Source organism: Embiotoca jacksoni, unplaced genomic scaffold (assembly GCF_022577435.1).
Source record: "Embiotoca jacksoni isolate LCO1_2020_lvr unplaced genomic scaffold, fEmbJac1.0.p SCAF_6, whole genome shotgun sequence".
Taxonomy (NCBI): domain Eukaryota; kingdom Metazoa; phylum Chordata; class Actinopteri; family Embiotocidae; genus Embiotoca; species Embiotoca jacksoni.
Window position 1 is genome coordinate 4937512 of NW_027185414.1, and position 15386 is coordinate 4952897.

General features: G+C 42.7%; 1 protein-coding gene across 1 annotated transcript in view; it reads left to right on the plus strand.

The window, feature by feature from the left end:
* Positions 1–343: 343 nt before the first annotated feature.
* LOC138213174 (thrombospondin type-1 domain-containing protein 4-like) overlaps positions 344–15386 on the plus strand; it is a 44277-nt gene continuing 29234 nt past the window's right edge. The window contains exons 1-7 of the mRNA XM_069174097.1: positions 344–659; positions 1286–1340; positions 1546–1612; positions 2833–3152; positions 4410–4842; positions 6379–6481; positions 8234–8370. Coding sequence (XP_069030198.1) covers positions 1312–1340; positions 1546–1612; positions 2833–3152; positions 4410–4842; positions 6379–6481; positions 8234–8370 — 1089 coding nt within the window. The 5' untranslated portion in view covers positions 344–659; positions 1286–1311. The remainder of the gene's footprint in view (positions 660–1285; positions 1341–1545; positions 1613–2832; positions 3153–4409; positions 4843–6378; positions 6482–8233; positions 8371–15386) is intronic.

The window sequence follows — 15386 nt, forward strand, 5'->3', positions numbered from 1 at the left end:
AGTTAAACAGCGGAGAAGCTGATTGCAGTTCGTTGAGGTCATATCAGGATTTCTGTTTCATGACTACAGTTTTGTGCCCACTATCAGTGGAGCCGAGCAGCTTTGAGTTTTGGCTTCACTTCATCAGATAAATGAGATCGTTTACCTCGGATGTCACTGTGAGCGAGGAGCGTAAGGGAGAGAGACACTGGGGCTGAGCATTTAAAAACTAATGCTCTCTCTGAAGCGCGCCAAGGCACTCACGGAGTGGGGAGAGGAGGAGACTCTCCTCTTTATATATATATATGACACTACCGCACACGCCAAGACAAAGTAGTAGTCGCGGCAGGGGGCGCAGCAGAGGTTGTTTTCTGTCTGCCGCGGCGTCTTCCAGCTTTCTGTCATTCGGTGTCTTTGTGCGTAAAAGCAGCTACGCCGGACTCACGGCGATGACCAGGGACCGGAGTTTTGCATTTTGCCTGGGTTTGATTTTCAACTCTGAGTAAGGATTAACTGATATCCATGACTCGAGTTGAATCAAGTTTCTGGAGGGAAACCCTGCATTTCTACCTGGATTAATGTTTCAGCCACGAGGATACCTGCGCTTGAATAGGACACACTGGTCAGAAAGTACAGTGAAGTAGCGAATACTTCACCTCCCCCGCATCAATAACCTACAGGTACGCTGTCATAATGATATATGGGTTATTATTGTTCATTATTTTTGCTTTAATAATGACAGTAATACTAATATTTACATGCTAAAAGATTCGATTTTTGTAGAGATTTATTATTAGAAGTCTGCAGGACCTTTTGACCAACTTGTTTGGTTCACTGAACTTAATTTAGACAAGGTGCAGAGTAGGGCTGAGTTATGGTGAGGGGTGAAAGTCCTCACTGAACCTCAGACCTGCTGTCCAAGGGGTTGCAGTTTTTCAGCAGGGGGGCTCCTTCATTAGGAGCCTGGAAGGTCAGAGGTCAACTCACATGGTCAAGTAAGGAGAAGCCTTTTTTTTTTTTTTTTTCCCCCAGAAGACAAATGAAGAAAATAGTCAGGATTTAGACATTTGGATTTGTGACAGATGCTGCTACTAATAAAGTAAAATAATTTCCATTTTTATACAATCACTGTTTGTCACCCTGAGTACATCAGAGTATATAGTTGACTATTTTCTGTCGATGGGTAGTGATCCGACACAGTCTATTCCCATGGAGCCTCTGGACCGTGGCCACACATGCTGCTGTGTTGAAAATGTCACCACCACTCAGGTGTCTGCTAAAGTAAACTTCTCTCTTTACATTTAAGTGTCCAGTTCCAAGAAAACAGGAACTATGCAAGGAGACTGTTTCTGGATTATCAGGTAATTTAATAGTTTCTGCTTTGATCTGTATTGAAATGCAGCTGAATGTCTGCGTTCCCATTCTGTTGTGTGTGGCTGTCTCATTCTCTGATAATCCAGTTCAATAATAGCACTATTTGAAATGCATCTGTAGATTCAAATTTATAAGCCATTTGAGGAAAAGTACTTGTGTGAACAGTAATCACTTTGGGTCTGTTGCCTGCAGAGTTTTGCTGCTGCTGCTGCTTCATCCAGACCCCCTGGACAGCCAGCACACTGCAGACCACAGGAAGGTGAGCAGCAGATGGTGCTGTTACTGAGAAATACATCTGTGTTCTTACATGTGACCTGTTTGATATCCTCACTCTCATGATGGCAGACCATCAATCCCATATTTCCAGGAGTTTTCCTTTTTGTTTTATCTGTCAGTCTAATTGTTGGGTTGGCACAGGTGAGTGGAATGCTTATCTCCAAAGATGGCATGCATGATTATGTCTTGTCAGCACAGCCAAATGCCACCCTGAAGAACAAACGAGAGTCTTGCCAGGGAGAACCTGATTAGGGTGGTAATCTGTGAACTTGTAGCGAGAGAGAGTGAAAACGTCTGTTCATGGCAGTAAAACGGAGACTGTAGAGGGCTGATGTCAGCTGTCAGCCAAGCACCTCCTGAACCCTGCAGCCACACGAGGAGTCACCCTGAAGGAACTTCAAGTGGACCAAGCTGACTGACACATCAACAATCCTGTCAGTCAGTAGGGGGTCATTGTGAGGCGGCTCCACGTGTTTCCGCTGGAGGTCCAGCTGTGTGACCTGTGGCTGACCCGGAGATGACAGTGGCGTTGAGTTTCAAAAGCTGGAGCAGTAGAAGAGGTGGGGTGGGGGGGTCCGTGGTCTCTCTGAATAGCTGCACAGACTGATTGACAGCAGAGGAGCTCCCTGCCAACTCTCTCCACTGCTTCTGTATTCTCTTTCCATCCGCTAAAAGTCAAAGGCAGCTGAGCTTTTATGACGGCCATGTGTTTGCCCAGAGAGGTTGCTGTGAATGGAGACAAAGTGCTCCTTAAAGAGCAGGATTTCCACGCGGCTCCATGGATAAAGCCGGCTTGGCACAGGACTCCTGCTGGCAGGTTCCTCAAACAGAGAGCGCAGTGATCACTGCTAATACGTCGCTGGCACAGTCGCACAGAGGGATAGAGTCAACAGTGAGAAATGCAGGTAGCCAATAGGGGATAGGCCACTAACAGACACCCACTAATCAGCCAAATCAGGGCTTTATAAGTGTGAACAGAGGTCTGTTTCATGAACAGTGGTGGGGGGCAAAAGAGTACGATAGTCATGGTGATGAGATGAGGTCACTGACTTGAGCGTTTATACGAGGCCACGATCTGCAGAGATTAAAGTCTTGTTGATAGATGCTTTCCATCTGTCCTTAGCCTCCATCAGTCTTGTGGCACTCTCACTCTTCTCTGCACTTTGTGATGTTGCTAATCGAGGCCGTTTCATCTCCATACAGGTTCCTCAAAGGGCAGAGCAGCAGGAGTTCAGGGCAGAGCACGGAGAAATTCGGGGCTCCTGGGGCACCTGGGGGCCCTGGTCAACCTGCTCACGGACCTGCGGAAAAGGGGTGCAAGAGCAGACCAGGCCCTGTCTGGCTGTGTACAGTCCATCGCAATACCCCTCCAGAGGAGCTGGAATACAGCCTCAGCAGCCAGGCCATGTCATTTCAGCCCTGCGACCGACAGTTCCACTGCACCGTGACGGTTTCAGAGCCTCCAACAGCAGCAGCCGAGGAGAGCTGAGGACGGAGAAGGAGACCAGGCCTGGTGGACGCAGGTATCATCCTGGCCAGAGGGTGGAATTAGCAATGTGCCAAATCACTGTATTTAAGACTGGAATTTCAAAACTCTCCAAGATCTGTTTTGGGTTTAGTTACGGCTGAGTGACGAAAGAAAAAAACTGATAGTGGATCAAAATAATGAATACAGGGACTTCAATATAGGCCTCAAGGAGTCACTGATGAGGATCAGACTACAGGATGTAATTGGCACTTAGGTCAGGAGCATCATCCTCTGCTCTAGTGGTCTAGGTACTGACGCACCAGGACCACTGCTCAAAAAAGCATTTGTAATTCAGTTGCTGATTTTGATCAAGTGTTGAAACTTAGAAACTTGGTACTAACTCACGAAAGTTATGGCTCCTTTGTGCTCTGTGCATGTCACAGTGCTGTGCACCATTTGCGCGCAACAGGAGCAGTCTCTAAACCTTTTGATTCCACCTCGTACGTTTGCTCTCGGGCAAGACACCAAACAAAAAGACACTCCAGAGTGTAGTGTGCCATGTCTCGTGACTGAGTCACTGCAAAAATGATCACCCCATGATTGTTTAACGTCACACAGTGACCATCAACAAAGACCAACACTCTACTTTGATTTCTTTCCTTTAATCTGTAGTTAATTTTTTGCTTCCTCCAAGCAGAAACGTGTAAACTAATTTGTAATTATCTGTTTAAAATACCATGTCTTTGCCTCTTGCATTTTATTTCACCATAATAATGATCAGTGAAGAACATATTGCAGCTCTTGCCTCCGAGATCTGCACGGCTGTGCTGCATGCTGAGCAGCACAGTCTAAAAGTGACTCTTTGGAGCCATCACTGTGGGCCATCTGACTGCCCTCCAGTGGAAGGCTGCTCTTTTATAGTTAGAGTCAAAGGCTCGGCTTGTGCTTGGCAGCTTTGTGACCTCCTTCCTGTTGTGCTTGCCTTTAAACAAATAGCACTGACAGCTGAGTAGTGGGGGGTCGTTTGAGTTGGAATCTAAGGAGCCAAATAACAACAAAAGCTCCCTGAATTCTGCTACTGGGATCCTGGAGCTTCTCAAAAGTTTTAGTGTCGGATGAAGGGCCATGGTGGTGTCCTCAACAATAGAAAATGACATTTAACTAAAACGTCCGTAAATAAAGAAGAAATGAATCCAAATATACTAGTTGCCCTCAGCATTACACTCCATGGATGTTTTTTGGAAGGTAGGTAGGTAGATGATATTTTCTATATTTAAAGCCAGTGTTGATCTCCTCATGTTTGTGTTTTCAGGAGGGTCCCTCACATTGTCCCAGGGAGGTACGGCTACGGGAGAGCGCCTTATGTTGCTCCCCTGCAGACGGATACAGGGCGGGGCTCTGACACACCTCACCACCACAGACAGAGACGCTCTGCTGCAGCGAATTCCCACCACCCCACTGTTAGAAGCCACGGCGGCCACAGGTCAAACAACCTGGACCGCTCCAAACACCCCCATCGCTACAGCAGACCCCACATGCACCCCAGGGCACAGCATCCCCAAAATAACCAAGTCTGGGCACCGCTTTACCAGCCTAGTTCAGCAAACCAGGCGGAGGTCCAGCAGGGGCTACAACCAGGCAGCCAAACCCCCGGCCCTCAGCAGCATCAAGAGAGACCTTACAACCCACTGCCTTCTTCTTTCTGCACGGGGGAGCCCGCTCACTACAGGATCTGCAACAGTAATGTAAGCAGTTCTTATTCTCAATGTGATCACATGCAAAGTGTCGATTTGTTCTATTGTTTAAGCTTTGCTGATTGAAAATATACATTTACATGAAATCCACTAAATTTTTAGAATAAAAGATAAAAACTTAATGATCTTTCCTTTTGTTATGGCTCAAATTAGCTTTGATAAGAAGAAAGCATTTATTTAAGTTTATCATTACCTGTATTGATTAAGTATTTTAACTGTATTGTAAAGGAAAGAAGGAATTTGAAGGGTATATTTAAATGTCTAAGTGAAGAAGCGAACTGTCAGTCATTTATTTTATAGCTTCCGGAAATGGCTTTTGTTGCAAAGTCTGCACTGCAAATCTCACTAGAAAACAAAGTGTACATTCTGCTGTTGAATTGTTTGTGAAGCTCAGGAATAGATTTGTACTGTAGGTTCTTAACAGATGATTGGGCACAAGGTCTAAATGGATTTGTGTCTCATTTCCAATTCCTGATGTATTTGCAAACAACCTCCATCAGCTGAGTGTGAGGTACACCCTATCCCGTACACTGGGACACATCATCTCTGGTCATTGGGTGTCTCTGAGACCGATTACATAGGAATTGAACAAGCACATGTCTGTGCTGCCCATGCTGCTGCTAAGCTAATAACAATGTTCTGTGATCACTCTTAACATATATTTTGTTTGTAATTAGACAGAAATATTAACTGTTTAAAAACAGCCCTCCCACTTCCCCTGAGTGGAAAAAGAGCAGTTATTATTGCATATATAAAGTCTGTATAGTTACAGAATCTCAGGACAATATGCACACCTGGAATAAAAACATATTGCATGTAGTAAGCTTCTTCCCATGGGCCGCCAATCAAAGAGAATAAGGTGTGCTACAGAATGAAACAATGCTGGCATTGTGTTAAATTCTGATCCTCATGTAAAAGTAATGATACTGTAACATCCAGAAAAGGAAAAACGGTAATTAAAACCCACACAGGTTGTCGCACACTCGACTTGGCATACTTTCTCTCCCTGACATTTTGAGTATTTTACAATTCAACATTTGGTAAATACTGACTCTAAATACGCTCTACTGGCAATGCTGAAGCTATTATCTGAGCTATTATCCAGTTAAACCTCAGGTTTAATGCACAAGTGTGAGGATGAGCTTTGTTTACTGGATGTGAGGTCATTGAATCGATGCCATACGTTATGTAAATTCAATGTCTGGCTCTGTATATTGTCTCTCTGGTGTGCGATGCCACAGGAAATCAAGGACGGTAGAGCAGACCAGAGGCCTGTTTAAACCAAGGTTATATGGAGAGACTTCAGGGAGGTCAGATTTCACTGGAGAGCCTTCACAGTACTGGAACCTAACTACTTTTGTTCGGAAAGACGGAGCTACAAATGGAGAGGGGGCAGACAAAACAGGAGAAGTTTGACATTAGCTGTCGGTCGGTGGCTACAGAGAATGGCAACTACTAAAGGATTTACCTTTAAGACTTTATGTAAAAATGAATGCATGTGTTTGTGTTTCTCTGGTCCATCTTCAGGCCTGTCCTCCATCCAGCAGACACATCAGAGCTGTCCAGTGTTCTTCTTACAACAACCAGCCTTTCATGGGCAGAGTGTACGAGTGGGAACCTTTTAATGAGGGTACGTTGTATATACTGTATGTATGTACAGCAGCCTGTGTGTATATGAATGATTTATTATTTTAACTTTGGATTAAATTCAATGTTTACCTGAGGAACTGAGGAAGAGAAGCTGTTGTGATGGTGAATCTTGCAGGAATCCATGAAATGAGCAAAAATCTTATATGCATCTTGTAATAACATCTTTCTACTGTATCTACTAGCATGTTTGCAATACTTTACATGCTAACATTATCTAAATAATACTAAATACATTGTACAGCTGATGCTTAAGGGAATATTAGTATTTTTACAGGTATTTGACCTGATGATCACACTTAATGAAAAGCTGAGGGTTTGCCAACGGTTCATCCTGAGGGTGAAATTATTGACTGTCTGAACCAAATTTCACAATCATCCAGTATTTAATGTCAATCTCATCGTGGAGGAGTATGAGTCAGGGATCACTAGAGTCAACAGGCTTCATCCTCTGGACGCCTTGAATGTTCAAAATGTTTGACACATTAACTGATCAACAGGCCAACATTGCCAGCCCTAGAGCCAGACTGCTGGCACGGCTTAAAGAAAAAAAAAAAGGAAAAACAAAACTTCAGTGTAAAACAAAATGAAATGTAAATGTAATGTTAAGGTCACACACATTTCACAGGAAACTACATTTTTAGTCTGTTATGTCTTCAGCTGCCTGACCTTTGACCTATATGATGCCGTATGTGCTGTGATGTGAGGACTGCAGTATGTATGCAGTATATTTCCTGTCCTTAGCTCCCTGTTTAGCGCTCACTATACAGACTCGGTGACCTCACTCACCTGCGGTATCTAGGCAACAGTCAAAACACCTGATGCTCTGTCATTTGTCCGAGAACGCTAATGGTAATAACAGCCTCACAATTAATATCCTGTCAAACACATGTAGTTTTGTGCTGCAGCCCTGACTGACGGGTAATGCAGATGTAAGATTAAATAAATGTATGAGGCTGAGTCTGGATCATTTGACACCCATCTTGAACAATACTTAAACACTCTTGTACATGTGTCTAAGAATTGCCTGGCTTTTGGGCTTGTTGTGTATCTAATTGAAAAAGCATATGAACAAAATGGAGAGCAGGGATCAGAATGCATAGTGGCCACTTACTGCCATTTTTGTGACATCAAACAGAATCTTTTATTAGTATTAAAGAGCTTTTTTTCTTTTCTTTTTTTTTAAAAACACTTCACAGTATCCGTTTCCATTCATTGCAGTTTTCAAAACAACCACCAAGGTTAATGGAATACTGTTTGAGTGCTTTGACAGACTGAAATGAGAACAGAATACAGCCGCAGGGTAAAATGGCAGACCTGCATCTTGATTGTATTATTAGCATGTTAACATCATGGTTTACTGTACCGTGTGTGATTTAATTCCTCTTGGGAAGTGAAGTAATTGAAGGTCTGTGCTTGAATATTCCACTTTTATTATGCTACAAAACAGGTTCACTGTTGTCTACATATACAGCTGTTACTTATATTTGACATCATTATTAAGTCATTAGTTTAATGTTAATATGCACAATAAATTTATATATATGACGACAGTATGTGTGAGGCTATTAACTCATGACATGTTTAGATTCAATGATATCATAATGTGTCTATCATGTGTCTGTGATTGTCTTTAAGCTCTTTTAATTTCTTTTGTCACTGTGCATTGTGAAACCAATATATTCTCAAAATTTTGAAATGTATACGTATCACAAGCTCCTAAATCTCCTTTCAGTTCCAGAAGAGCAGCATTGTGAACTCCACTGCCGGGCCATTGGGTTCAGGTTCTACGTACAACAGTCCAACAGAGTGATCGACGGCACGCCATGTGGACAGAACGAGACTTCTCTCTGTGTGGCGGGAAAGTGTACGGTAGGCCAAAACCACAGTTTTGTTTTTAGTTTTTTTTAAATGTCACAAAAGAAAACTATCCTGGAAAGGATTTAGTTTCCTTTATCAAAACCATGTCTACTTTTGGCCACTGCACTGCTCCACTGATGTACAGGGACGGGCAGATTCTCTGCACCCTACAATTGTTCTCATGTAAGATCCATGATGTATCATGTGACCATGTACATACCTTAAAATACTAGAATGATCTTCATCAAGCTGTATTTTTATCATTGTTGCACTGTTGTTGCGTCCTTTATGACCTCATAGTGTATCAGTACTTTCACTTGAATTTTTGGCATGACCTTATTTTCTAAAGAGGATATGGAGGTGAGTAAGATGTTGGACAATTAATTTGTGGTTTGAGCATAATATAAAGCTCAAGACAGTAGATCTGATGTAGTAATGGCTGTGAGCAGCAGAGGGCAGCACAGCACAGCACAAGAGTGAGCTCTACCTTTGGGATGTGCTGAAGGAAGTTTTTACCCTCTTGGGACGGAGCAGGACACTGTCACTGTGCGGGCCTGCTGATGGTTGGCTGTGTATTCAGTGTGCTGGATTCACTTTAACATTCGTTTGATCAAGGTTTAGCTCCAAGAAATGTGTTGGGAGAAAGAGCTCATTTGCAGTTGGTCATGCTGATTACACTCTGTTAACCCTGTGTGTTTCCCATGCACTTTAATCCCACAGAAATCTTTGCAACATTACGATTTAATCAAGACAGAAAGCCCTCTGATCTCTGACTTTGCCCTTGATCACATTTCCATTGAGTCACACGACCCGTGGTCGAAGTGAATTATTATCAACGATGGAAACTAATTGTTATTGATCTTCAAGTGCTAATCATCTATTTTCCAGCCTCAGATTTTTCTAGCTCATTATTTGAAGATTCAAACTCGTGAGCAGTTTCTCAGGAAAGGGAGATTTTTTTCCTCATCTCTTTCCCCTCTGAGATTTTCTCAGCTGGTCCAGCCATCTGAACAGGACATCCCCCCAGCTACAGGCCAGGATATAATGTAAAAACATCTGGATAATTTAATTTAATCCAAACTGTCCTCAGGATTGGAATTAAACATTATTGTATGTTAGCAGTTGGCCCTGCAGGTTTTGCTCTCCTCTCCAGGAAGTAAGAGGACCCTGCAGATACAGATCATGACATATGGAAAATACATAACACTCAAAGCAAGATATGTCATTACAAGTGTATTGTTAAAAAAAAGGGGAGTTCTGGTTCTGGTATAGGGAGTAAGCAGCACAGCCATTCATCTTTAGCAGCAGCAGCAGCATGGAGCAGGAAGGAGCCGTGGGGAAGAATGAGGAGTTGGCAGCTGAAACAGATTGTTTGAAGTGTCAGTCATCATTGGTGCTTGTTTGGATCAGCTGACGGTCAGCTGGTTTGGTGCACTCTGCTTGACCTAACATGATACTTCTTACCTTGTCAAAATATTGTAATAAGTGATGGATCAAAATGTACTGAAACAAAATTTATAAAATCTGTCAAATGAAATTTTTACACTTCAACTTTATCAGAGGTTTAATATATTTTTTATCAATGCCAACACCACAGCTCTATGAGCCACCATCATTCTGACTAAAATATCTGGATTACCATGAAATTTGGTGCAGATATTCTTGATCCACAGACGATGAATCCGTCTGGCCTGAACGTGGTCCTCTGACTTTTCCCTCTTGTATCATAGTGGGATTGATTTTTGTGTTCAAAGACAAATATTTTGACAAATATGATGGATTGATATGAAAGCTGGTCAATATACTCAGGACCCGTAAAGGATAAACTGTAAAACCTTATAACAATGCAGTGGTTTATAACCAAATACATGCAACATCATCATCCTCATCCATCCACCACCCACAAGTGTGTTTTGTGCTCAGTATAGTCTTGCATAGCCAGCTATCTTCACCATGCTGTGACAGTGCTGGAGAATGGTCTGGCAGCTCCGGTATGTCATTCTGCTATGGGGCAAAAAAAATTACTTTTTTGTACTTCTCTAAATCACAATAATCTTGGGCGACATTAAGCCTGTGTGATTCTGTGAAGGTGACTGGGTGAAATGGTGTCGGGGGAACTTTTTTTTTGAAGGAACATTTGCACGTGGGTTGGCGAGCCCTGCCATAAAAACGTCAATATCCCCACAAAAAGCTGAATAGAACCAAGTAGGCCTGCCTTACTGCATGATCCAAATCTTTGTCAAAACTTGCCATTTTCAGGGTGAAGATTTTTGCTCTGACGTTGTTGTGTCCTGTTATGATTGGGTTTTTGAAGTAAGTAACACACATAGCAGAAGGTGAGAACACTGGTGACTGACACAGTCAAGTCAATGGCAGGTTTATGACAACATTTTACATGAGGTGAGTCAGACTATGTTTAGAATGAATTACAAGCAATTCATGTTTTCATTCTTGTGTCTGCAAGGATCCATGTGGGTCTGCGTGACATACATTTTGTCATCTGTCCAAGTCTGCAAAGGTCCACACGGACCTCTCTATGGACGTTCATATGCCGCTCAAAATTTGTGACTGTACACTGTGCAAGCGTGCCGCCTGAGCATGTACCAGGAAAACAACATCTCGAAGAGGCCTGCGTGGAAGGAAATAAAGTATGAACGCCAAATGCTTGCCCATGGAAATTGGATGCAGAGGGTTCATGCCAAGAGCCTGGAGCCTGGAGCTGAAGCCCTCGCCACATTGGGTATTGGGGATAGGTAAAAAGAAAAGCTAGAATCGAAACCACCAGTGCAGCAAAACCTCAAGTTGGCTTTGGCTCAAAAGAATAAAACTGAAGATTCGGAGGAAGCTGGACACACCAAGCGAATTGATCAACCTCTGCTGGGGCACCTGGGTGAGGGAGGAGCTATGATGTTGAAAGACCCAATACTCCAAATGACCCTTGGCACATCACTACAGATGTGTCCATATGGCATAAGATAAATTTGCACACCTGCTAAACATCAGAACGTAACCATTTTCATTGTGTTATTGGCACGGTTGTGTTTTGAGCTACATGTTAATGTCAGCATGCTTTAAGTACAAATGTTACAGAGCCACTCTTATCATAGACTCTACAGTCTATACTAAAGGCTTGTTAAATGATGCCATATTAATGATCAACTGGTAACTATTGTAATGCATTAAACTGACAGGTTGATGCAAATTGTCTAGGTGCATTTTGTAGGTGTAGGTTTGATCACATTTTACACCCACTTTGAGTGATATTGGATCACCACAACTAAAACTTTATTACATCATGCAGTTTTGCTGAAGTTAGCTTGTCAGCTGCTCACCTCCAGGCTGTAGTTTTTGTGGCTGCTGCAGCAGGCAGGTACCATGTGGAATAATTGCTCTGCTGTTGTGATGTGGCCTGCGTGGCTTTCAGTTTGCCCAGGAACCAACCAGCTGCTCTGTGGATGAAGGAGGAGCACTACAGCTCAGTCCACTCTGTGTCTGCTGGGTCTTAAGTATAAAGTTACAACAGGATATCGTATGAATCCTGTGGTCTATGCAGAGTGAGCTTGTTCACTGAAGTCTCTTTGTAATTCAAGCTGCATGAGTGAATGTTACAACTGGGTCATTGTACCAGATTGTATTTTACAATACGTTTCACACATTCATAACTTGGAACTGCTGTTTCCAGTTGTTGCTCCGTGGGAAGGCCAGACTGTTTACTCCTTTTGACCTGACAAATAGTGAAAGGATATTATGTTTTTGTACAACTTGGCATGGAAAAATCAAGTTTGATCTAGTAGTTTGGTTGTTAAAGCAGTACCACCATCCTCTGGTTTTTAAAATTTAAGCTCTCGGCAGCCTCTTTGTCTCATTTCCTTCTAAGTCTGCCAGAGTTTCTTTTCTTTTTTCTTTTTTTTTACCTAAAAGTGGTTATGGTGGTTATTGCCCAGAATGAAAACAGTAACGAAGTCAATACTAATATGCATAATTTTATTGGCTCTATATATCTTAAAGAGCTTAATATGAGTACAAACTACAGCAGTCAAATAACTGTAGTGTGTGTGACTGAGTGCGTGTCTGCAGGGGAATTTTTGTGTGAAGATACAATATTAACCTCATGCTAATGGAGCATGTTATGTCATGAGCATAATTTGACCATTGGACCTACCCACATACAGACACACGTGTCACATACATGTGTTGGGCTTCTTTCTGTATTACCAACGAAAGAGGTGAAAGGTCATGGAAACACTACAGCAGTAAGCTCGCAACTCTTTGGTGTTTCGTCTGAGTTATTGTACTCTGCAGTGATGTCTGGAGATAATTTGAGTTTTGGCTTTCATGCTGGTTCCATTGTGGTTCTCTGCTGTGGCAATGAACTGATTTTTTTTTATTTTTTTTATACTTAATCATAACAAGGAAAAATGAATTCAAAACATTTGGACTGTGTTTTTGTATGAGAGGGAAATGTGTCTCAATCATTATTGTTATTTCATCTTTTTATATTCAAACCATAGAAGTCGTGCGTTCGCCGTGTTGGTAGGTAGGTATTTACTTTATTAATCCCCGAGGGGAAATTTTTTTCTGCACTAATGCACTGCATTTGACGCACTGTAGAGGAAACACTGCCTCCTGCTACATAGCCCACAGTTTGTGTGGTTCCTGGTACTTCTCCCTAAAACCTTTCATGGTTCATCTATAACAACCTACATCTCCCTATTTGACCTTTGTCTTCTGGTGACCGTGCAGTCCTCTTTCATGTTTCCGGATCTTAAGCAGTGGCACCCTCAAATTGGTTTGTTGCAAAACGTGGTAGACGTGCATCTCTTTAACAAGCCAAGGTCAGTTTAGACGAGTGCTTTAAAGTTTTGTGGGATTTCATCTGCCTGCATTGAAACTGCCTGCTATATTGACACTTGACTTCTTATTCTGTGTAACTTTGTTATTCTCAGAAAGCAACCATAGGCTTAGTGGTCAGAGTCCATCAGCATGTTTAAAGCACACAAAACATTTGGAAAATACAGTTAAGATTTCAAGCTAACACTCTTTTTTTGTTTTATTTTGTCTATGTTGGTGCTCAGTTTGCTCACGCACAGTACAAAAGCTTCCCAATGTTCTTTCATCATGTTACAATGCCTGTGCTTACTCCCAGAGCGTCGACAACCCTAGCTGTAGGAGTGTCAACTTTAACAATTGCTCACTGCTCAGGACACTCGGCTGACTTTGAGATATATGTACATACAAGAAGAACAAAATCTATTCTGAGGGATCTGTAGGGCCCGGTTCAGAGTGTTGGACAAAACCATCACAGTAGCTTCAAAGCTGTACTTTATTATAATGTATGGGTGAGTTACTGAGAGCTCATAGAATTTCAAACACTTTTCCCTCACTTTTAGGGTGGCTCTGTTTTAGCACTGTGGCCTCACAGAAAGAGGGTTCTGGGTTTGAACTTCGACCGCAGCCTTTCCGTGTGGAGTTTGCATGTTCTCCCTGTGCCTGCGTGGGTTCCCTCTGGGTTTTCCAGCTTCCTCCCGCCCTCCAAGGTTAATTGATGACTCTTAATTGCCCGTAAGTGTAGCAATAGGTGTGAATGTGAGCGTGCATTGTTCTGTGATGGACTGGGGACCTGTCCAGATTGCACTCCACTTTCGCCCAAAGTAAGCTTTGGGCGAACTTTGACTTTAGCCCCGTGATCCTGTTCAGGATAAAGCAGGTATATATAATGCATGTATTATCAAAACGTATCATTGTGTTGAGAGCAGCAGCCCACCTGCCCTTACCCCTGCATCTGGCAAATCAGAAAAATAACTAATCAGCCTTAAACTTATGTTGTAAATACTTTTTTATTCCATTACGTGACAGTATGTGTATTTTTGCCTCGTCTGTAAGTCTTATTGTGTATAATTTCATTTACATTAAAATTCATTTTCATTGCGTTATATCCTATATTGCATATAAATTAAAAATCAAAGCACTGCATCGTTTTAGTGAAAATATGTTTAAGCATGATTTTTGAAAGTGATGTCCAGTACATTTAGTAGCCTGACACCCTTCGATCATTTTCTTTCGATCACTCTGTGTTTTAAGAACATTGAGCATGATCCACATGTGCACGTTAGAAAAACCAGCTCTGAGCCACTGAAACACTTGAATGCGGTCACTCATTTCAGATGAACGGAGAAAGAAAAATCCCTTTATGGTGAGACTCCCATTCAGCTGTGACTTATACCGGGGAAGTGCACTTGAGAAGGGTGTGTGTATTTTTTTTTAAGGGCGATCACTGACCACACACTGGTGGTGGTGGGCACAGCTGAGGGTAAAAATCAATCTTGCCCAGACTATTATAGACACAGCAGTGTGTTTGCACAATACTTCCTACTGCTCAACGCAGTTAGGTGGGAGGCAGTGATGAAATGACAGGAAATCCAGTGATGAAGGCTGCAGTTTAACTCCTATTGATGTGGACGTTTGATGGGCTGTGAACTGTTTTAATTCAGGCTCTATTCAGAGTAATGCTTGCTGATAAGCATTACAGTGTTGACCTGACCTGATTTCAGCCTGGATTTTGACGTATTGTTCTCTCCTAATGAAGATGACAGAATGAGACCGACCCAGCGCGATGCTGAGATCTCAGCCTCAACCTTCCCAGCCCAGGCCGCTCCTCACTTCTTTCCTCCTGACAGCTGCATCTGCTTTATGCATTCCCTGCTGTGGTGAACAGGCAGACTTGTTAAAAGGGGGATGAGTGCTCTGATATACAGCCTGCCTGGCACAGACTGGTGGAGATACCTCCAACCCATCACTGTCACGACAAGCCCCAGCTGCAAACTCACAGGGTGTTCCCCATCATTACCCACTGCAGATGGTTATGGGTTCATGACAGCAGAGCCTGCCTCCACTCAGAGGACATACAGAAACAGATTTGATGAATGTTTGCTGAAGAAAGATGCGGCCTTTACCACAGAGTTTTAACTCGTGTGACATGCGTGTTGCTTTTCTAATGACATTTTTAGCCATGCTCGGTGTTCAGCTCC